Source organism: Trichogramma pretiosum, unplaced genomic scaffold, assembly GCF_000599845.2.
Source record: "Trichogramma pretiosum strain Unisexual culture from Peru unplaced genomic scaffold, Tpre_2.0 scaffold2, whole genome shotgun sequence".
NCBI lineage: Eukaryota > Metazoa > Arthropoda > Insecta > Hymenoptera > Trichogrammatidae > Trichogramma > Trichogramma pretiosum.
The window spans coordinates 1691819-1713972 of NW_019641687.1; the positions used below are offsets into that span (position 1 = coordinate 1691819).

Genomic DNA, 22154 nt, shown 5'->3' on the forward strand with positions numbered 1-22154 from the left:
TTCGTTTATTGCATTTTCTTTATCACCATATATCATTATACACAGTCGGTACGATCGTAAAATTAATTGTCAAAATTGTATGCTATATTAAACTGGTTCCGTAGAGAACTTTTTCGACGATGTGAGTGCACAGTGAATCGAGCCGAGCTGCAGTCGGATGCATATAGGTAGCACACGCGTACACGGAAAGAGATTCGAATTGAATTTGTGATCCTTTGTACGGGAATGAATTTTATATTCATTTAATGTCGACAATTAAAAGCCACAAAGTGAACGCTGAGCGAATTCTCATTTTGTCGCGCAAAACTTTTTTCCACTCATGGGACGTATTTTTGACAAGGTCTAAAACAATAACATTTTTTTGCATTTGACTCTTGCGTAACGTTATACGTAGTAAAGTTGAGATGGGGCATCATACATGTACGGTCGTCGTTCGTGTTTGACGAGGTCGGGAAATCGTCCCACGAGTGGAAAAAAATTACAAACGATATGCCAAAAATCGAAAGCAAAGCCACTCACTCATGATCTTATGTCAAAACCATTAAGATTGTGGTTTATACATATGTACAAGTCCACAGTTGGTCACAAATTCAATTGACAATTTTTTCCGTGCAAGCGTGTGTCAAAGGAGTGTGTTTATGTGTTACATGTCTGTGTGAGTGTGCACGCGAATCCTAATTCGTACGGCACGACCGAGCGCAGTCCGGCCAGCGCCGTCGGATATCAATATGCAGAAGCTCGAGAAATCGAACTCGCATGGGCGATATATAATATAATAAATGCGCGTTCTGCTCGCGATTATCTCCCTTATTATTATGTTCCGTGTGTACTCACACACATGTACACACATACACACACACACACAGACATATATTTATGCAGTATGCATTATGTACACGAAAGCGCGCATCGATCGTTTATGTCACGTTACTTATACGCGGGCGAATGTTCTCTTCGTTCCCTTCCCACCTGCACCAACTCGCAGCTCGAGCTTTATTTATAAATAAAACATCGTTTGCTTTCCGTTATATGTACAAGATTATATAGCCGCGCCACGAGTCTTATTGAGCTACGGATTGTTTGCGTGAAAAGATATTTGTAAAAAAAAGCATCGATTATTGCGGATTTACATACTGCATTATATGTATAAATGTACAGATCGGCTGGAACCTATTTCGAGGAGCTGTTTATTTACACGAATAAAAAAGTCGAGCGATCGGCTAGACGACACCGAGACTCGATGCATGAAAAAAGAAAAAAAAAGAAAAACAGTGTGGCATAAAAGGGCTTGATTAAGCTTTCGTTAAAAAGCCAATCGGCCGTTCTCGGCGCGTGCATTATTAACGAAACAATTACGCGTCACAGACACGCGAACGATATAGATGCGATACACATATATTCATGCATCGCATATCGACTGAAAAATTCAACGCGTTTATTTCGCAGTATGAACACGTCCACGTGCATACGAATCGCGAACCTTACGTATTGCTCATCTATAAGCGCGCGGGTGTAATAATCGAGGCTTTGTCAAAAGTTTGGGCGCCGCCGCAGCAGCGACCCTCGTCGACGCGACTCGACGTTCTCTAGCATGTCACCGTTGTGTATCGCGCATATGGCTGATATATGCAACGCGAAATCTCAGCGGTGTACAAGAGTCGTCCATTAAAATCTAGAATGGCAATTTGCGGTTGGCTTATATTGAAACGTAGAAATTGCTCTATAGCCGTCACTCAAGCTGCGATATAATATCATAATCCCCAAAGTCTCTCTAGGCGCTTTTCTGTGTGCCTGTGTGTGTATGTGTGTGAGTGTGCGGGAGTTGTTGTGTACCAGCGCCAACTTAATCTATGCACATTTATACGCGGATAATGGTTAATTTTTCCGCGCAAAGGCGAGGGTGGTGATCTTGAGCTCGTGTATATAATACATGCTGGCGAATGTATCGTACGCTCGAAGAAGAAACAAGTTGGCGCGTGCGTGTTATTTACATTTTTATTGACGCGTCAATAATTGATTCGATGATTCCGTGAATGTGGCGCGTTGAAAGGTGAAAAATTGAAAAATTGCTTCATTACTTTCCGGGAACTAGCATTTTTCCTTTTGTATAATATTATAATATACTAAGCCTGCAATGCACGTCGCTTATTGTCCGTTCACAGACTAGTTCGATTACATGCTACATCGATATAATATATATAATACGATGACGCGTCTTTACGTCCCGCGAAGAAATTTCATTTCCTCGCACGCGCTATATACCGTCGAACAACAAAACTTACATCCTACGAACAATATATTTACAATAATTATCGAGTTCTATAAATATTTTCTATACTAGGCTAGTGAGATTCCTAAACGGTAATTAATCGCTAATCATATTTGGCACTTCTATTCGGTATGTATAAACAGGATGATAAAGTCTCTCTCAGGCTGTCAACGATAACAAAGCGAGTGGCCGAGTCTAGGGCGGCGCGGGCTACCTGGCGGAGCTCGTGGCGTTCGAGGGCCGAGGCGTCGTGAAGGCCCTCAGAGCCCCGGGCGTGCCTAGGCTCAGAGCCGCGGCGCTTGGCACCGGCGCGACTATGGGTATCTTCGCGCAACCCGACAGATTCAAGCCCGTCTTCTGATGCTGCTGCTGCTGCTGCTGTTGTTGCTGCTGCTGCGACTGCTGCTGAGTCGTCGCGGGCTGCGGACACTTTTCCAGGTGATGATGATGCGATCGCACGGCCAGACGACTGACGTGCACGGGTATGGGCACGACGATGCGCGGACCGCTGCTCTGGCTCGACGAGGACGACGAGCCGTTGACGTGGTGACGAGCCGCGGGGTTGCTGCCACCGCTGCTGGTCAGGCCGGCCTTCACTCGTTTCCATTTGGCGCGCCGGTTTTGAAACCAGATTTTCACCTGAAACAGCGGCAAACGGTTGTTTTCTTTTTATTCCGTGCGCACATCGTCTGTGTGTACGATTATTCAAGCATTTTATCGCTTGGCAATTATCCGTAGGCTATAATTTTTAAATTGCATTCTACACTACTTCTATTAACTACTATAAACATTAATTTTTATCGCGTCGAAATAAAAAGATCGAGCGTCGCGAAGAAAATTGGCAGTTGCAATTTAAATGACTAGGACGATGTTCGGGAAATACGTGCTTCTCTTGGTTTTCGTACTTTTGGCCGTGGCTAATGGGCAGCTGGATCAGCAAACATTACAGACACGACCTAAATTAAATATTATACGATCGGGCATAAAAGTAATGATTGATTGGAAAAATAATCTCAGTCAATTTTCAATACGACTTGTTTTTTTGTTGCAGTTCAAATATTTCGTTTCAGTAGCTGCGGAATGGTTAAAAAGTTTAGCACTTAGACATTGCCCTACGGAAGAATGGGATATAAGAGCATTCGTCGAATGTGGTGTAAGCATTTACAAGAAAATATAATCGAACATTCAATTACAGCTCATTTATCCGTGTATAACTATGCATATTTTCAGAAAAACATTATGGTAGCACTGAAGCCGAAAATTTGTGGTAATACTCTCGGTGCCGGACTTATGAGCGGACTAGTTGGTGCCAACAGTCAACAGTCACCAGTTGGAAAAAAGAAATGAAAAACAAAATTAAAAAAAAATTTTTTTTAATATGAATATATGAAGGCAGATCTTTGAAAATACCATCGAGCTTGTGTAATTTTTCAGAATTTTGAATCTGCAAACGTAAGTAACCAAATCGATCCAGCTCGTGAATTGTTTTGATAATTTAATATACGAACTTAGATAACTTTAAGTAATCCAAGTTACCCAATAAATCAAACTCATGCATTTTTCAAATAATCAAATATGTAAACCCAAATAGTCCCAAGTAATACAAGTAACCTGAGTCCAAATCAGCCCAGCTTGTGTACTTTTTATCTCGTTCAGTGTATAAGTAAGGGTTTATAGGTATCTTAAAATTGAAAAAATGTATTCAATTATTAGTATAGTATATTTTGCACCTAGGGAGTGAAAAACTGAAAGGCATGATTATCACGTGCTCTGAGACTTTCATTTTTGGAGGTCCTTGAGGTTACTCGAAGTTGCATATTTAATTTTTAAAAAACGCTAGAGTTTGATCGATTTGAATTGTTGGGGCTTGAATATTCGAAGCTCAAAAAAATTGATCACTCGTCTCAAGTGGGCCTTCGCAACAACTCCGCCTGTGGGCCTTTAAAAAGTAAATCTGATTTTGGCTACTTTATAAGATATTGTATTGTTTCTAACAAAAAAAAAAGGCAGGAAAGAAAAAAATTGATTCGTTCATTCTCGACTCGTACTTGTACGCGACTCACCTGCACTTCGGACAACTTGAGCGCGTGAGCAATGTGGGACCTCTCGGTCAAGCTCAGATACTTTTTGGCGTGAAACTCGCGCTCGAGCTCCAACAGTTGCTCGGACGTGAAGGCAGTCCTTCGTCGTCTGGCTTTGTTGGCGGCGCTGCTGCTGCTGTTGCTTGTGCTGCTGCCGCCGCCGCCGCTCACCCCGTTGTTGTTGGCTGCGGCGTTGTTCGAAGCGGAGCCTTGACTCGAGCTGCCTCCCCCGCTGGTAGCGCCCGAGACGACCAGGCCGTCTTTGCACTCGTCCTCGCTGTTGTCCTCGACGGATGCCCGGCCGCTCTCGGAACCTACACGGCGCCGGCAACATGAAAAAAATAAAAAACGCCCAGCATGATATTATAATGAAAACGAAAAACACGAGTTAAGGCGGAGGCGTGAAACGAATGGCTAATTCGGCCCTGGCGCCAGAGGGACAAGCGCTTTTCGCGTTGAATATTGATCGCGCAGTCCGAGCGCCCAAATATCCTGCAGTCCCCGAAACTTGTCCTCGGCTCTTTCCTTTTTTATTCAACAAAAGCAACGGAAATCTGTCCCCCCCGAATCTCCGACGGTATATTACACTCGCCAGGCGCAGAGCTTACACGGAAACAAATAAGAAGAAGAAAAAAAGTTACTCGGCTAACTTGTGTACGTACTTGTCGTACTCTCTTGGCGGCGGCAGAAAAAAGCAAAAGTAAGTAAGTAGTCGCGCCGAGCGATAATAAGAGGGCAAAAATAGAAACGAAAAGCCGATTGCTCCTATTACGGAAAATAAAGATTTTAGGATAGTTTCGCTGATAATTGCAAGTTTGCGCGCCGTTGGCCGTCTTTACACGCGGCTATATACTCTAGACGCGCCTATAAATATATGCAGGCGGCCACTTATCCATTGTTTGTATCGGCTAGAAACTGGTCATTGTACCCTCGTACATATATATCGAGGTACACCTACATGTCATGCTCGCGGCTCCGCTGCTAATGCCTTATATAGTGAAAAATAAAACCTACGGCGAAGTTTGTCGCTTTTAATTGGCCTATACAGCAGTCCGTTACAAGGTTGTGCCCCGCACGGGTGTATAGAGCTGCAACAAGGATGATTGCAGTGCTGCGTGTAAAGTCTAAAAGTATAATCACTGCTAACATAGTTGCAGCACGTACACATGTATCGCGAGAAATATGGGGCGATAATAAGCCTCGATTTTCCGTAATAGCATCGCGTCGGGCTGTCGTCGACTTTTCTTTGTCATTTTGCAAAAATGTATATATTTTCTTGCTCGACGTACATAAATGCACGTATTGATGAGCGAGTGAATATTTAAAGAAGGGCGACACTCGAACCGAGCTCGTATACATATTGCTGCAGCTGGCCCAACACATTCGTTCGAGTCTCGAGCTTTTCAGCTTTTCCAACTGCGAGTCGTCGCCACGTCTTATACATGCACCGACCTATACGCGTACGCGCGCGAACGCTAAAATACGTCACAGCTGCAGTCCCGTATATGTATGATCTAAAAATAAAATCGAATTATCTTAAGCTCGAATCGAGCGGCTCGAAGAAGTAGCGAGGAATCGATGACCCGCATATATATGAGCCGCGCGATATACGAGTCCGAAGCACCAATTCGACCAAGTCGACGTCTATCTATATCCTATATGTATACTTTCGATACGACGTCGACTACGACGGTGGCAGCGGTGCACATGGACGTGTACGTGCTGTATCCATGTAAGCATTGCATAATGCATTAGAATATCTGCACACACACACATGTAGACGAGCGAGAGAGGGTAGCGCGTCGATGTCGTGCGCGCAATAGACCGCGATACGCATCGATCGGGGAAGACGCTTCGCTGAGCTCTCCTCGTGCCTCGATATCATACTTTCATCGGAAGTAATTTAGCCTCGTGAAAGATCGTTAAACGGCTGCATATTTCAGCGATAGCCGATCGCACGCACCTACATCTTGTTTTCTCAGTTGTATATTATGCGCGCGGATCAATGCGCTTAATCGAGCGCGCGTCTCTACGCTGCATCGATTTCTGCTCCCTCTTTCTTTTCCTCGAAGCGAGCTTGCATGGCGCATAATAATTTACTACTGTATTTTTCGGCCGCTCACGATACGTATGTATTGCGACGTAGTACACGTACAGACGACGACGACGCGTCGCGGTAGGTAGGTAGGATGGCGATTCGTCGCGAGGCTCGCGCGTGATTGAAATTTCGTGTCTGGCCGCCAGCAGTACCTGCACGTATAATATAATATACACCTGCATGTGCGGCTGCAGCGTCGCGCACGTGCACAAAGCCGAGAGAGAGACCACCACCTTGCACGAGCTGTGTGCATGTGATATACACGTCGGGAAAAGCCCAGGATAATTCGAGCTTCGTTAAATTTTTAAAATATAAATATAAGTAATTAGTAGCTTTTATTTCTAAAGCACACGATTATCTCCCTCGTGTGATCGCGGCTTGCTCGCGCGAGCGATATATTTTTAGCTTCGCTGCTCCCCCCGTGGGCGCTTAAAAAATTCATCGACTTGTCGTCGAGCTTAAATCTCTCCCTCCTTCAATGCTGCTCGTCGTTTGCTCGTCGCGCGTTTCATTCGATTGAATTTAACGAGTATTTAAATTGCCTCGTTCGGCCGGCCGCAGAGGCGAGACTTCGTTACACGGCAAAAGGCTGCCGTTGTTGCGTTATTCGATCGATCGATTTTTCTAATGCCAAAGATCGACACCGCCTGAGCTAGACGCTACGATCGTCGTGTTATTGAAATTTCATGGCACGTAGCCCGATTAACGCGAATAAGAGCCCCCCGACCGCACACACAAGTGCGTAATTCGAGAAACAATGCGGCAATTAAAATACAAGCGACGATCGGCCGCCGCCGCAGTGCAGTCGAAGAGAATCGAAAAATTGCGATGTCTACGTACGTACGTGTGTGTGTGTGTGTGTGTTAATTCCACTGCCACCGGCCGCACATAATATGCCGCTATACACATACGCGGGCCTAACGACGATCGATTACACCATATGTGTAGAGGCAGCGCACATAATGTATATTATAACGACGTAAAAGGGCTACGACGACGACGCTGTGCATGTGACATATTCCTCGACGCCGAATCAATTGTTAATTAGCTTCTTATATATGTACGCGGGCGGGCGCACTTATTTATGCCTCAGCCAAGTCATCTTACGTAAACCCCAGAGCGTATGAATTACCGTACGTCAGATACGTGTCTTTAATTAATCATAGCCGCGGCTTTCGAGAGCTTCATAATCGTTCCGATGTATGTATCCTATGTATGCACACATACATATATATAAATATGTATAAATGTACAAGTCGAGCGCATTGTGCGCTAAATTTAACAATATAAAAACGGCCCCGAGTAGCTTAATCACCGTCGCTTACATATCTATAACAATTGTACTATAACCCATTACTACTATTATATTCGAGTCGACGCAATTCGTCCTTTATTATATTCCATTTCCTGCGCCATCTGCGATCCTGTCACTGATTCTATTATCTAATTATGTGAACAAAGTGTTATCGCAGAGCTTGCTTTATCTATATCATACTCATTGCTCGAACGAGCTTTACAATGATTAATTAACTCGTGATATGATCATAACTCATTTATTTAATTTTACTAAAATATCGATTCAGTGTACAGATTTATCGTCATTATCCTTCGATGAGACATTCGGTTAACTTCCCGGTGAATAAGTCATTCTGCGAAACACATGTAAATTAATAATTCGATACGTCTCGCTCGAGTCCGAGGATTCAATCGTATACAAATATACTCACGGCACATTTGATGAGCTTTTTCGGATTGTACCACTTTTTGGCGCACTGCTTGGCCGCCTCCTTCAGGCACTTTTCGCTGGTTCTGAAGTGCTTTTTCAGGATTTTCAAGGCCTTGTCACGGAGTTTGCTCCACTGTTCATTTATTTATTTTTTTTATAGTTCAGAGTTATATAACTGGGGCAATTTTTAATTGGAAGAAAAAATTTGGCTTACGAAATCGTATGTTTCGATGGAGACAGAGTTGCCCTCGTCGTCTAGCCTCGACAGCGAATTATCCTCAATTTCGTCGCTAAATGCACCGCAATTAACCGAGTAAATTACCGCGAAGGTAATTGCCAAAATGACCACTAAGCGACGGAAATCCATGATTTTTGCTTTTCGTGAGCTCTCGCGTTTGTTCGACTGCGAAATTGATTTTCTATACCGACGTATTTATATTGGTTTATTGACAGCGAGTATCGCGGATGCATCAAACTGATAATCTTCGAGATCAGATTGATAAAATCAATTAAGCGATTCTAATGAAAATTATAAATAAATTTCACTTGAATTGTGCGCAAAAAAGAATCGAGGAAAATTGATTTATAAAGGAATGTTTGTTGCAATAACGTTTTGGCGAATGGTCATGAATTTTTGACGCGTTAATCGTCCAATTTTGAAAATCGGAATTTTGTTTTGAATTTTTCATCTGTGGTAGATGCGTTTATTCGCTACGTTTGCGACGTAACTCAATTAAGTGAAGTTTTCAAATAAATTGCTCGAAATTTTGTCGCATGATAATAAAAAATTTACAATCACGATCGATTATCCGACGACAAATAATTCTTCACTCGTGAATCCCCCAATTTTATCAAAGATAACAGTCACACTCGAAGCACTCGAACTCGTTATCGCAACAAGATGATTTTTGCAACGAATCAATATATAAAAGCTCCGACCGGACCAAAGGAAGACAGTTGAATTTTCTGAGTGTTTGTCGACGAGTAATTCAAAGATTTTTAAAATGCAGTCACGCTACATCTTGATCGCTTGTATCTTTGCCATCTCAATGGCAGTGGCTTATTCCGCAGTAGTGCCATCCGAGAACTCAGACGAGAGCGAAGTCAACTTTTTAGAGTTTGACGAGACTTTGAACGAGATCGAAACACGTGACTTCGTAAGTATACTACATTTTTTGCGTCATTTTTCAAATATACAATGAGCAACGTCCATTTTAAAACAGTGGAGCAAGCTGAGGGACAAGGCTTTAAAAATCATAAAAAATCACTTCAAGGGTGCCACCGAGGAATGCCTCAAGAAAGCCGCTAACAAGTGCAAAAAGCACTGGCATAATCCGGCCAAAGTAATCAAATGCGCCGTAAGTAAACAAACACACACAGTTTGACGCTATTGAAGGAAAAAAAAACGAAAGGCTATTAATGCGCATTTGCAATTTGCAGACTGACTTTTTCACCGGGGAAATGATTGGCTGCATCGTCACTGGCTAGACGCCCAATTACAACTGTATTTAGTTTAATTATCGCCAATAAATTCAGTCTTTAATTAAATAAAAAAAACCGAACTTTTCACTTGACAAAAAACCAAAAAAACCAATTAAATGGCCAAAACTCACCATGCTGCGACTTGGACAAGTCGTGGACGGAGGACGCGGGCGACAGGCTGCGATCGTCCTCGCTCTCGTCCGTGTTGTAATTAGCCGTTGCCGCTGCGGCGGCCGCCGCTACGGCGCACAGATGCGCTGCCGCGGCTCTGTGGTCGGGATAGGCCGCGGCGCTTTGCAAATGATCCAGAGTAAATTGTTGTTGTTGCTGCTGCTGCTGCTGCTGTTGTTGCTGCTGTTGACTAGCCTCGCTGGGCAAGTGCGACATGTGCTGAAGATTCGAGGGTGGACTGGCGCCGCTGTAAATTCGCTGCATGGGCTGCTGGAGCCAGGCACCGTACAAGCTCAGCGGCATGGGGAAACCTGTCCGAATTTTCACGCACGGTCATATAGACGAAGAGAGAAAAAAGACACGTCTGTCGGGTGGGTGACAGATGTCACGATTACGAACCTGGTATCACACCGCTGGCCAGGCAATGCTGCTGATAAAAAAAGTCCCTCTGGCTGAGACTGTCCTGGATGTTCTTTTTGACGGTGTCGTGGCTCGTCCTGCCGCTGCCAATGAGGCTCTCGATGGTGAAGGGCTTGGGATTCGAGCGAATCTTCAGGTCCATCGTCTCGTCGTTGACCGCCACGACGTCCGTTATCTCTTGCTCCATCATCGTATCGATTTCCTTCATGATAAGGACGATTGATTTTTGCCGACGTATAGCGAGCACTTTTATTGCAACACATTTGACATCACGAGCACACAAGTGTTGAAACGGGACACACCGATCTCACGACGGACAAAAATAACAAAACAAACGAAACGTGCAATCACACGAGCCGAGGGGGGAGCCAAATAAATTCACTCTCGGATTAACGTAGCGCACGATACACGATGGATGTTGAAGGTAACCGAGTCGTCGCTCGACTGATGTACTTTGCTGAAATTGCACGAGCATACAGCCGCGGCGGCGGTGGCAGCGACGGTGGCAGGGTGCAATCGCTGGGCGGGGCTTGGCACGCCGACTTATTGGTCGGAGCTCGTCCAATGGTTGGCTCTAGACCAAGCATCCCGAAAGGGAATTCGCCATCTTGAGCGGCGAGTCGGCGCTGCGGGAAGGGTGGGGGCAACTGATGCTGCTGCACACAGATACACACACTCGCCTGGCATTGTCTTCCGATTAACTTTTTCAAAGCTTCGCCCGTTTTGACAAGCGCGAATTAATTCGCTAATTATCATAGGCTGCTATTTGCATTTTTCGATCTTTGACGCTTCTTGCTTTTTTTCCTTTTTCACGGAAGGAAAAAAATAAAGTAGGCTTGAAAATCTCCCCAAGTTCCTTTGTTTTTGATATAATTAAAGCACACGCAAATAGCAAAACGCAAATAATTGATTTTCGAATTCGATACTTGGACTCGTCAAATTTCTACAGTTTATAGTTTCTATCAGACTTTGTTAATGAGCAATCCAATAAATGGACTTTGTATACGAAACGGAAATCGTCGATGGCAAATTAAACTTTAATTGCGACACAGTGGCTGTCGAAGCGTGACAAACTTCAGCACTTCTTGTCGGCATTCAACGTCGCAAGAAATTCATTGGAAAGGCTGTAAGTGGCCTGCAAGCGGTCAAATTTACTTATGGAAGTCTGAAAATAATCTTCCGAAGATAATAATCCAGACACTTGCGAGCGACGCGGACGGGCTATAAAACGTCTCGAGGCACAAAAGTCCATATATCGATCGGCGATTCGCGCGCTCACGTTCCACTCCATACGTTTCTCGTTATAAGCATTACAGACACGCCGAGAAATTAAGGAAAAAATGTCGAGTCTCGTTATTAAGAGGCTAATTCTAATTGGGCCCGATGAGTGGAATGCGTCACTTATATATTCTGCTGCTTCTGTAGCGTTGCTAGATCAAGCTTCTTCTAAAGTTAAACGAGCTTCTCTTTCATCGGTCAGGCAATCTGCCAGGAATTTTCATAGGGTAATTGAGATATCCGAGAGAGAAAGAGCAGCTAGCCGCGCGCCGAGTGACGAAAATATATCCCCCCGCACACGGCTATTGTCGAGCTTTTGTGTATACAAGACGAGTCGAAACGTCGTTCACGAGTCGGGAGCTTTTCTTTCCATTGTACAGGGATAGATATCGCATAAGATACGATTCGATACAATTACCGTATCGCAGCTCGAGCCGCATGAAAAAATAAAGAGATCCAATGTGTAAAGACGACGATGCTGAGGCTTGGTAAATGCTGGGGCCGCATTGCTATCGCCTCGCGCCGAGCTCAATTCGCATAAAACGTCGGAGAAAAAAAGCCGTCTTTGCGGCGCATTTATAAGCGCGCGGCAAGAAAAAATGCAAATAGTCGTGTACGTCGGGGCTACTTACAGACGACAAATTGGACTCTCTCGTTCTCTTTCTCTCTCTCTCTCTCCCTTTCTCAGCGGTTTGTAAGCGTTTAGCGCATAGCGCAAAGCATCGCAAAAAGAAAGAAAAGAACGTCGACTCGCGCTGCACTCCGGGATGCTCAGACGGCATTAAATCTTGGGCTCGTGTGCAGAGAGATAGAGGCTGTACACTGCGTCGAACACCACTGCCACGTTCGGCTGCTTTTTCGGGGCTGCACGCACGTGTGAGCTTCGCAGAAGACGAAGAAGAAGAAGAAAGTTAGTCGTCGTCCCTCGCAGCTCCCGCGCGCCCAGGCCGCTTTAATTACCCGTTGCTTTATTAACTTGACACGAGCGAGCTTACGAGAGGATGTACTTTACGAGCTTTATCACCTCTGTGTGTGGTGTAATTTTCGTTCGCTTCGTGCATGCACTTCTTCTTTCTTTTTTCGTCCGTTTATATAAGCAGCGGGTGCGTGTGTATTGTGCGATAAAATCGATGGAGCAAGCTGCGCAGAAATTATTTACGACTAATAGAGCTGTTTTTTCATCGGAACGGATGTAGTAATAATTTAATTTTGTGTGACCGAAGATTGAATTCCATACGCGATAGGGCAATTCTCTGTATTAGAAAAACTTCAAAACGACACTTCGACTAAAAGCTCTAAAACTTCAAAAGTCGTTAAAACTATACATCGTTGGCTGAAGTTTGCAAAGATCCAGTTGAAGTTGAAAAGAAACGAAAAAAAATTCAGTCGATGTGGCTCGTTGGCAAAAGTACGGGTAGAGAAAGACAGAGAAAGAGAGAGAGAGAGAGAGGCCGGTCCCGTAAGTGACTTTATGCATCGTCACTTTCATTTCACGCGCAATCGCCACACTTTCCGAAGATAGCTCCTGCGCAACCGTATACATACTTACTGCAGGGTGCTTAACTTGATTTATCAAGCCCCGTCGCTGCACGACTTTACTAGACTGCCGTTTAGCACGAGCATACTCGTTTCTTTTTTTAAAATCTTCCTCCAACATTTCCCTGAAACAGATCGATGATCGGTTCGCACGGGAAAGCACCGACTTGATAAATCAAGTACGAAAATTAATCATCGCTTCTACTCGTGCTAATTCCAGAAAAACCAATTAAACAAACTCGCTCGTTGTGATAATACGAAAGAAGCGAGGCTGCTGAAAAATACGCCGACTGTAAAGAATGCCATCCTCGCGCCTAGAACGAGCTACGAAGTTTCTTTTCAAACGAGGCGTGCCCCGAGAGTATATTCGATGCTGCGCGTCGACGGCGACGAGCGATGCCGACTGGAGCGAGCCGACCGAACGCCAACAAGAGAGAGACACTTCGGCCGCAAATAGCTACATACGCGCGGCCCACAGCCAATTTGTCGTTCGGTACAAAACACGTCTTTGTTGGGGCTTTTCGTTAATTCGTTCGTCATTACTCGTGTTCGCCTGTCAAGAGCGCGTCAAACGTTTTTGACATCGACACAGAGCAACGATCCGTGCGTCAACGCCTGGATGAATTTTCCAACGAGGGCCGGAAAAAAAAAATTGAAAATGGGCGGATTTTTCTCTCTATAAACGCGATAACAGCTAGCGAGCGTAGCGATCGCGTGTATAAGCGCACACATACACGCAGCCGAGGAATTCCAAAGCACACGTGTGCGGCTCGGCAGATTGTGCTGCAGCGATCGTGTGTGTATGGTATGCATCGGAGCACACACACCCAACCCATACGCCCTTTTGAAGTCACCGCAGTAGTCACCTCTTTTTTTGCTGCTGCTGCGGCTTATATCGATGACAGTTAGACACGCTATTTCTGGACATTATTTATTTTCGACGAATGCCGTATAAATTAGAATGGAAAAAGTTGCCAGAGAAAAATTTCGTCTACATATAGGAACGTAGCGTGGCGCGTACGTGCGCGGATTTGCATGTAGTTTTCAAAAATCGACAAGATGAGCCAGAAGCCATAATTTATTGGACGCTCGCGAGCACTCGCGCGCATCGAGGAAAATTTTTTGGCACCGAGATCCTGCGCCGAATGTATAAGTATTGAACATTTTTCAGCAAAGAAGCGAATGATTTATTTCGTAAGACTGATTACTTTTACGATTCTCGTTCAAAGTAATAATAAATATTTAGCTGGGCGTGAGAAGTTTGAAGTTTTGTAAAACATTAGAATTAGGGTGGCTAAGTGTATGATAATAAAAGTTATTTGAGGACAAACCCAAGCTGTACCACAAGAAGGAAATAAGTTTATTGCTCGTAAAAAACGTCGTTATGGAGTAACGCAACTAAATCGCAACGAACAGAGACTCGTGATTCCAGAAAATATTATGATGACCCAAGCGATATGCCGAGCACAATACTTGGCTTGATTGATGTAACTCGAGAAGTCGTGAAAAAATCAGGAGAAAAAAAATCGACATATTGTCAAGTGGACTATACACGCAGCCACAGCTATTAGAGTTTATAAGCTTTTAATAATTCAATTTTAAACGACGAATATGATCGAAAAGGAGCGAAATTGAAATGTTACGTGGAAGCATTCAATCTATCGGCGCGTTGTATTGATATTATGGATTTTCGACTCGCTCGACTCCGCTTATCGCTTATTTAGTCGCTATGTACAGGCCGAGCATTGAAAAGCTGCCGTCGCCGCCTTATACTACTGCACATAGTATAAAGCAATATATATGTGTTGTAAGCGGCCGCTACGAAGTGCAAACAAAAGGGCCGCGTGAAAAATCAAGCCAAAGCGCGTTGAAATGTAAAAAAAAGCGCACATTTGAAAGTTAAATACGACTATATTCTCCGGGGCTGCCGCCGCTGCTGTTGGTGTGTACGCGCGGATGCACAAAAGTGAGGCAGATGAAGGGTGACTTTTTTTTTGGGATGTTTCGTGCACAATCCCCCCCGCGCACCGTAAAATTATCGATTCTCGCCTGTAATGCATCGATGCATCGACGAGTGATTCACAAGCTGCGAGATCCGCGGCGACGTCTCCAAGTTGGAGCGACGGCCGAGTTATACATCCATTTCGCACATTGCCACGAACGAGAAAAGGAAAATAATTCATTAGAATATTTAAGGCACAGCAAGAAGAAAAACATCCACGACGTCGTTTATATTTCCGTAATAAGGATGCAGTCCTTAACATCCGTGCGGCAAAAATTACACGCGCCGTTATATGCGACACGCTCAAGCGCACTCGCGGGAGGGCAAAGAAAAGGAAAAAAAAATAAAAATAAATTAACGATAGGAGGAGGAGGAGGAAGAAAAGTGACGAATGGCCGATGGGATCTCTTTTGATGTTGCGGGTTATCGACGCGTGCAAAGCGCACACCACTACACGCGTACAAGTACACGCAAACCACATGCGGACAAAAAAGCGGAAGAAGCTGCGAAGGAGTCTCGATGGGCGGTCCCTTTCAAATTAACGCGATACATGCTGCAGAGCACACGCGCGCTTACATCTCTGGATTAATTTTCGTATTAATAGTTTCTCGTGGTCGCCGCTCGATGGGATTTTTTTTCTCTCTCTCTCTCTCCGCTTGCTTGAGAGGGGTAATGTCGCACGCGTTACGCTACTTACGTTCGAAAATATAATACAGAGTGTATGTGCGTACTGTGCGAGATCGCGGGCGGGGATATATACAAAAATTTGTACTTAACCAGTGTGCGATCGATATCGTGGCACCTCTATCATAAGTGCGAGTTCGAAAGAGCAGCGACGACGACCAAAACGCATAGAGAAATTTTGACGTCAATTATCATAAATAATTGGCATGACGAGAGCTTGACAGGCTTTATATACACCGAGCAGTAGTAGTAGTAGTGCGCGCACCCCCTTACGTCCCACACGGCCCTGTGTTGGCGGAATACGAGTAGTCACCAACGCCACCGCCGCCGCCGTCGGAGTGCGAAAGATTGACGGGCATGGCGAATTCCGTTGTTATAATCGCATATAATACCCGGGGGAATTATTGTTTTGTATTTATGGAGATTCGCCTTCGAGTTTCCAATGTTTTCGGCGAGAAAAAAATCGACCGATTGTGGCTTTGTTACGCGATCTCTGCTCGCGAGAATTTAAATCTCGAGGATATGATTTTCGAATTTCTTGCGTATACGATTTAAGGCATTATAATTCATTGCAACTAGGCGAATTACGAGCAAAAGGCAAACATTACGAGGCGTGTATAATAATAATGACGATGATGATAAACGCAGCGCTTCGCAGTCGAGTGGCTGCCTTTCGAGCTTTGGGAGACTACAATGAGAAATATCCTGCGAGCGGATATATATTTGCTCGTCAGCATAATCACGTCACCGAGTCATTTGCCTCGAGATAGTCGACGACGTCGTTCGTCGTTTTCTCAGTATAATAGACATTATACCCCATCGGCTTTTACTGGGATTTCATGGCTGGTTTCCTTCGCGAGCTACTCTCCGCGCGGTATTATTATGGCACGTATTATATTTATAAGCCGACAGAAATTCATCGTCTCGTGTCGTCCGCATTTTTGCATTGTTCGGCTTGTAACGATAGCCCATTATGACGACAAAGACGATAACGATGATGATGATGATCGAGTGCCCGACGACGTGATCAATGACGCTTTTGGTTTTACATACGAGGGCTGCTGATGCTGCTGCTCCGTGGCAGAATATTTTTTTTTTTTTTTTTTTTGGCACGATATTTCCAAAGTAAATTAGTTGACTTTGAGATTTTACTCAAGTGTTTTAGAATTTTTTCCCTTGCCCCCGCCCAACTTCACCATAGCGCTCGACTATGAATACGCGGATAGGGTAATGCAAAAAATCACTTTAGCCTTACCCTCCAAATCAAAGTCAAAATATGACAGTTATTCGGGCTGTTGCTCCGCTATTCTCTTTCTCTCTCTGCTTCTCTTTCTCCTTTTCCTTTTACGGCGAAGGGGAGAGACTGGAAAATCACGAGTTTTTAAAGTATTCTCGTCTTTCTTGTAACCATTGATAAAGCTTTAATTATTTTTTCATTCGATTTTCAATGCTTAAGTCATGAATTCAACTTCAGTAAAATAATAAAAATTTAAAAATTGATGCATATATTTTTTGTCTTTGTCAGTTAGAAATAAAAAAAAACATGGTAAATTAAAATAAGCTAGTCGATATCAAATTATTCGATTTGATGAAAGAATATATACTGCAACTAGAAAAATTACATTTGACTTTGAAAAATGTGCGCATAGTGCCACCTAGTAATTGAAATAGAAACTATTATGTAGATATCTACCTTAGTGATGAAATGTACACAATTTCATAAAATTTCTTTTTATATAAAAATGTTCAATCATTATATTTTATATTTTATAAATGAATAACTAAAAAATACTTATCTATAACTTTAAAAATAATACAACGGCTTATTAAAATTATAATTGTATTACGTTGATTTCATATTTGGCTTAACAATATGATGATAATTTGGTAGTATTTTCACTAGGTAATCTAATTGACCCATCTGAGGCTGAAATTTAATTAAAGTGATTAAATACACATTGAAAATTTTATGTTGTAAACATTGTGTAATAAATATTCATCTACGACTTACATTTGGTCTATCTCTCATTTCTCTTCTCAGATGTTGATCACTGTAAACTATGGTATTTTCTGGTACTACTTCATGTTCTGTCATAGAACATCCTACTCCTACAACACATCCATTTGATAGTTCTACTTCTTTACCAACAAATGCTGTAAAACCCATATCATTTTCATTAATGTTCAAAAAACCACTGCAAAAAATTGATCAATTATTCTTACATTTGCATTCAAGAATGTTATTATCCCCAACTTTTGAAGCTTCGCATGTAGAATCAACTTCAAAAATATTATAATTTCCAATAATTTGTACAGGAGTAGTAGTAAGATCACCTGAGCCTCTAAAATAGAAGAAAAAATTGATTAAAATGATAAAAAAATTTCTTCTAAGTTGAAATAAAAATTACCTGTTAATAATAGTACACATTTCTTCAATTATATTTCCATCTCCAATAATTATAGGTCCAGCTTCAGCAATAATATTTGCTCGAGGATGTATCACAGTAAGGCGACCAATTGTTATATCTCCTTTAAGAACTGCTTCATCACAAACAATTGCTCCCTCAGCAACTTTAAGACTATAAATAGAGAATAAATCAAAGTTAATTTAAAAAATGCAGAGAAACTTAAAAAATACAGTAACTTTGTATGTACACAAAAACATAACCAAACTTATTTTCAAAGTACGAGATACTTATGAACGTAAATTACTTACTTGCTTCTTCTATTAGATGAAGCCATGGTCGAAAAATATTTTAACGTAAAATGTAATTCGTTTAAATTACTACGTCTTGATCAGATCATTTATCATGAATAGATTCGGTTTGCTTTGACGGCACAAGTAAACGTCACTGGTGACTGATCCAGCAAAACAGTCTGCTACATGCTGCAACCTGCAATGCAAGGTCGATTGCTTTTTAGAAGACTTTTCAAATATTTTATGTATTAAAATTTAATGTAATGAGTAATGAAGTCAAGGTCAATTTTATGGATTTTCATATAATCTTATACAAAACAGCAGGAAAAAAATAAATATTAGAGTAGCTTTGTCGACGTCTCATAAAATTTGTGTCAAACATATCACTTGTAAATATGACCCGTTGCCATGTCATAGGCGCCTCACAGATCGGTTCGTTGCTTCAGTTAGTATCAAGTACAATTTTTTCACTTATACATGATATATTATTGCACACATAATTGTTCAAATTCATAATCTTTTCGAAATTATTTTGAATAATAAGTGTCCCCGATCTCTTGTAGATATCAGTTACCTGCCAAACAATGAAGTTGAAATGAAAAAAAAGGGGAGTATATTGTGTTCGTATCTTGGAAATAAAAATTCAAAGATAAGGTTTATTATTTTAAATTTTAACAATACATTGATTCATTTTTGATTATCAATAAGATACATTTATTGCTTAATATTTGAGTATATTTGTGAATCATATCTAGTTGCGATTAATAATTCGTTTGCGATCCACTTTATTCCGGATAAATAATTCATTGGCCCAAAGAGTTATGGCGACTACAATAGTTCCTGCAGCCTATCGATAAAAAAACGCCAATCATTCAATTAGACGATCGTTCAATACCGCGTCAAAAAATTTTTTCGTATGATATTAAAAAAATGATAAGACATTAATTTATGAGAGAAGCGAGCGATAAAACGTGGCCAAAAGATAGCGAGGATATTTTCTCTTTTCCTCCGTCTCCTGTTTTCAGAAAACTATTGTACACCCGTCATTGTGCCGATTAGCATGATAAATAATAAGGCGCAAAAGATTCGATACCACAAAACGACTCATATACTATATAGGTATAGACTAGTGGGTCGCTCATCGCATGCGATACGCGAGACAATAAAATCGGCGGCTGCTAGGCTCGCGACGTTATGTAGCACACTATGAGGACTTAAAATCTATCCATGGGAATGTGTATAAGTATACAGATTCCACAATGGATAAATTTCATGTCTGCGCAGTGTACGGCTCGTCACTGCCACACTAGCCATGATCGTCCCGCGGATCGGTATACACTGCGTTGCTCATATAATATACTTACACATGTATTTCGCAACGTTAACAATCATAATTAAAATGCACGACGAATAATTTACAAGGCGTTTATAATGCCACACGAACGTGGCCTCTTGTCGCTCTCTCGAGTATAAGAGAGGCAGACGCGCTCGCGCGACAGTGTAACATTGTTATCTGCACCTTAATAATAATCTCCTTACGGCGTGTGTTTGCTGTCTGGTGCCAGCTCACTGATATATACACGAACGTATGTACAGCTCTCGGCGTGCGCCAACACGACTCGCCTAATTATTACATTGTTCTTATTCTTTTTTTTTCATTTTTATTTCTTTCTTTTTAGAGTCACCTACACAGTGAATGAAAGGTTTCAAAAAAGTTTGCTTAAATTTAGCTCAAATCAACGTTTTTAATAAATTAAAGGCTATTATTCAGATGAATTATAATAGTAAATGTCTTTCCCTAATGAATAGAATTTTTGCAGAATTTTCACTTTCAACTTTCATTAATAAAATAACATATAAGGGAAACGATGCACCAGTGAATGAAACATTTTTACCAGTAAATGAAACCATTATAATTAATGATAATATATTCAAAAAGTTGTTAAAAACTATTGAAATATTTAGTATTAATGCTCAATTATATTATAAAATGTCACTACCGATGAATTAGTTCAGTATAATTAAATTATATCAATTTATAAATAAAGTTTCATTCACTGATGCGTTTTCAAACACTGGGGAGGTGACTCTATACGAACAAAAAAATGTCTGGTGAGTTGAAAAAAAAATAATTCAGACATGCTTTGCGGCCTGCGCGGGACTGCAGGAAACGGCGAGAGGTGCGTATATCGGGTGAATCGGGCGCACAGCTAAGCGGCAGCTTATGGACTTTTATCCTTGGCAGGCTTGCATGGCGGTTCTAATCAACGGCCTGCAGGGTTCAACGGACCTCGTGCTGCGCTGCCGCAGTCGAGTTGTTTGCTCAGCTCGCAGCCACATAAGCGAAGGCGAAGCTCGACTCTCGTGAACTTTACGATTTACAATGTAAATCCTGTGCAGCTCCCTTCCTCTTCGCCTCTTTCCTTCGCCGCAACGCTGCACTCCTTCATATACAGTGATATTACGAGCGAAAATTCATAAACGTGACTCGTGCTGGCTACAGTTGAACTAAGCGACGTCCAAAAAGAGAGCAAGTCCATGACAGTGTTTCTAACTCATACTGTCGATGGAAAGCTCTCTTTACAGCATTCGCTTTTTTTTTCTTTATTCGCAGCTTCCAGTCCCATCTTCGCCTTGGTAATCTATTTAGAAAGAAAACAAGCAAAGTCGATAATGGTTCACGTGTGTGCACGCTTAAAATCTTGAATGAAACTTAGATGAATGCTTGATGACTTGACACGAGTCCAAGAAAGGACAATTGTGTCGACGAAATTGTTACAATGAGAGATGACACGACTTATTATTACAAATAATCAGCGTGAAATGTGCTAAATCGCTGCTAACTCAATAATACAATAAAAGGTTTGTTAAACCGATGCGGAGAACACGTTTTGCCGACACGTATGGTATACGTATAATGTTTTTTTCCCATTCCATCCTCTTTTCATTTTCTCCTCTTTTTACTCGACTTTGCCTCGTACAGCGAGCGATATATTACACTTGTTATTGCGCGCAGGCGTTATTACTTTGAACTACCGAAAGATGCAAGCACGCGCGGCGTTTTTTATTTTTCCAACCGTCGATGGAGAAACGAGAGACGTCGTAACGTGCACGCGCACACACGCACGCGCACACACACACACTTACGCGCGGCTAGAGCAGTTATCGGTCAGGTGCTACGAGACACGAGACGAGGCGACGCAGGCGGTAGGCTTTTCAATACTTAGCACCTGTGAACATAGAAGAAAAAAAATTATGAAGAAAAATAACGCCGGAGCCTCTCTGGATTTGCTTCTTGTATGCAACTTACGATCCTCGCTCTAACCGAGCCAACACGATACAAGGATTGCTCCCAAAAAAAAATGAGGCTCGATCGGGCCTTACGCCTTATCTCTCTGCCACACCGGTGACTGTGCTCGAGCTCGTATCGGAGAATGGAAGGGTAAAAATTGAAAAGAAGCGAGGAGCTTATCGGAGAATAGATAAAATCATCGAGCGGCTTGTGACCGTGTGGGTGGATGTGTGTGTGTGTAATACATCCGTTATGTTTACTACGCGCACACAGGTGCGCGACACGTATGTCGAGGAAAAGAAAAGACGAGATCGCGAGTCCTATTTTCCCAGATCTCCGCAGCTCGACCGGTCTCTCTCGAGCAACTATTGAATTCTCGCCCGAGCTGTATAGATACGCGTTACCACTTGTGCCCCC

General features: G+C 42.5%; 5 protein-coding genes across 5 annotated transcripts; 2 read left to right on the plus strand and 3 right to left on the minus strand.

Annotated features, from left to right (window-relative positions):
* Positions 1-67: 67 nt before the first annotated feature.
* On the minus strand, positions 68-10671 carry LOC106654998 (homeobox protein GBX-1-like). The gene is made up of 4 exons (XM_023461435.1): positions 10227-10671; positions 9788-10138; positions 4333-4664; positions 68-2908 (listed from the first exon to the last, which is right to left on the minus strand). Exons 1-4 carry the CDS (start codon positions 10453-10455, stop codon positions 2480-2482), a joined length of 1341 nt encoding a protein of 446 aa, XP_023317203.1. The 5' UTR covers positions 10456-10671; the 3' UTR covers positions 68-2479.
* Positions 3108-3894, plus strand: LOC106655076. The gene is made up of 3 exons (XM_014375277.2): positions 3108-3257; positions 3321-3422; positions 3500-3894. Exons 1-3 carry the CDS (start codon positions 3126-3128, stop codon positions 3614-3616), a joined length of 351 nt encoding a protein of 116 aa, XP_014230763.1. The 5' UTR covers positions 3108-3125; the 3' UTR covers positions 3617-3894.
* Positions 7905-8565, minus strand: LOC111694203. The gene is made up of 3 exons (XM_023461436.1): positions 8389-8565; positions 8176-8307; positions 7905-8097 (listed from the first exon to the last, which is right to left on the minus strand). Exons 1-3 carry the CDS (start codon positions 8539-8541, stop codon positions 8050-8052), a joined length of 333 nt encoding a protein of 110 aa, XP_023317204.1. The 5' UTR covers positions 8542-8565; the 3' UTR covers positions 7905-8049.
* LOC106655077 lies at positions 9085-9701 on the plus strand. The gene is made up of 3 exons (XM_014375278.2): positions 9085-9331; positions 9398-9532; positions 9615-9701. Exons 1-3 carry the CDS (start codon positions 9179-9181, stop codon positions 9660-9662), a joined length of 336 nt encoding a protein of 111 aa, XP_014230764.1. The 5' UTR covers positions 9085-9178; the 3' UTR covers positions 9663-9701.
* Positions 10672-17542: 6871 nt separating the features above from the next.
* LOC106655150 (dynactin subunit 6) lies at positions 17543-18790 on the minus strand. The gene is made up of 5 exons (XM_014375372.2): positions 18464-18790; positions 18156-18326; positions 17971-18089; positions 17759-17901; positions 17543-17674 (listed from the first exon to the last, which is right to left on the minus strand). Exons 1-5 carry the CDS (start codon positions 18487-18489, stop codon positions 17591-17593), a joined length of 543 nt encoding a protein of 180 aa, XP_014230858.1. The 5' UTR covers positions 18490-18790; the 3' UTR covers positions 17543-17590.
* Between the last annotated feature and the right edge of the window lie 3364 nt (positions 18791-22154).

What these genes read in the sequence shown, in the direction of transcription:
- LOC106655076 (XM_014375277.2), top strand. Translation starts at nt 3,126, where the DNA reads ATGACTAGGACGATGTTCGGGAAATACGTGCTTCTCTTGGTTTTCGTA. An exon ending in TTATACGATCGGGCATAAAA is followed by an intron (nt 3,258 to 3,320) that starts GTAATGATTGAT and finishes TTTTTGTTGCAG; the next exon opens with TTCAAATATTTCGTTTCAGT. An exon ending in GAGCATTCGTCGAATGTGGT is followed by an intron (nt 3,423 to 3,499) that starts GTAAGCATTTAC and finishes GCATATTTTCAG; the next exon opens with AAAAACATTATGGTAGCACT.
- LOC111694203 (XM_023461436.1), bottom strand. Translation starts at nt 8,541, where the DNA reads ATGGATTTCCGTCGCTTAGTGGTCATTTTGGCAATTACCTTCGCGGTA. An exon ending in CCATCGAAACATACGATTTC is followed by an intron (nt 8,308 to 8,388) that starts GTAAGCCAAATT and finishes ATAAATGAACAG; the next exon opens with TGGAGCAAACTCCGTGACAA. An exon ending in AAAAGCTCATCAAATGTGCC is followed by an intron (nt 8,098 to 8,175) that starts GTGAGTATATTT and finishes TGTGTTTCGCAG; the next exon opens with AATGACTTATTCACCGGGAA.
- LOC106655077 (XM_014375278.2), top strand. Translation starts at nt 9,179, where the DNA reads ATGCAGTCACGCTACATCTTGATCGCTTGTATCTTTGCCATCTCAATG. An exon ending in AGATCGAAACACGTGACTTC is followed by an intron (nt 9,332 to 9,397) that starts GTAAGTATACTA and finishes ATTTTAAAACAG; the next exon opens with TGGAGCAAGCTGAGGGACAA. An exon ending in CCAAAGTAATCAAATGCGCC is followed by an intron (nt 9,533 to 9,614) that starts GTAAGTAAACAA and finishes TGCAATTTGCAG; the next exon opens with ACTGACTTTTTCACCGGGGA.
- LOC106654998 (XM_023461435.1), bottom strand. Translation starts at nt 10,455, where the DNA reads ATGAAGGAAATCGATACGATGATGGAGCAAGAGATAACGGACGTCGTG. An exon ending in GGCCAGCGGTGTGATACCAG is followed by an intron (nt 10,139 to 10,226) that starts GTTCGTAATCGT and finishes AAATTCGGACAG; the next exon opens with GTTTCCCCATGCCGCTGAGC. An exon ending in CTTGTCCAAGTCGCAGCATG is followed by an intron (nt 4,665 to 9,787) that starts GTGAGTTTTGGC and finishes GGCGCCGTGTAG; the next exon opens with GTTCCGAGAGCGGCCGGGCA.
- LOC106655150 (XM_014375372.2), bottom strand. Translation starts at nt 18,489, where the DNA reads ATGGCTTCATCTAATAGAAGAAGCAA. An exon ending in TCATCTAATAGAAGAAGCAA is followed by an intron (nt 18,327 to 18,463) that starts GTAAGTAATTTA and finishes CTCTATTTATAG; the next exon opens with TCTTAAAGTTGCTGAGGGAG. An exon ending in ATGTGTACTATTATTAACAG is followed by an intron (nt 18,090 to 18,155) that starts GTAATTTTTATT and finishes CTTCTATTTTAG; the next exon opens with AGGCTCAGGTGATCTTACTA.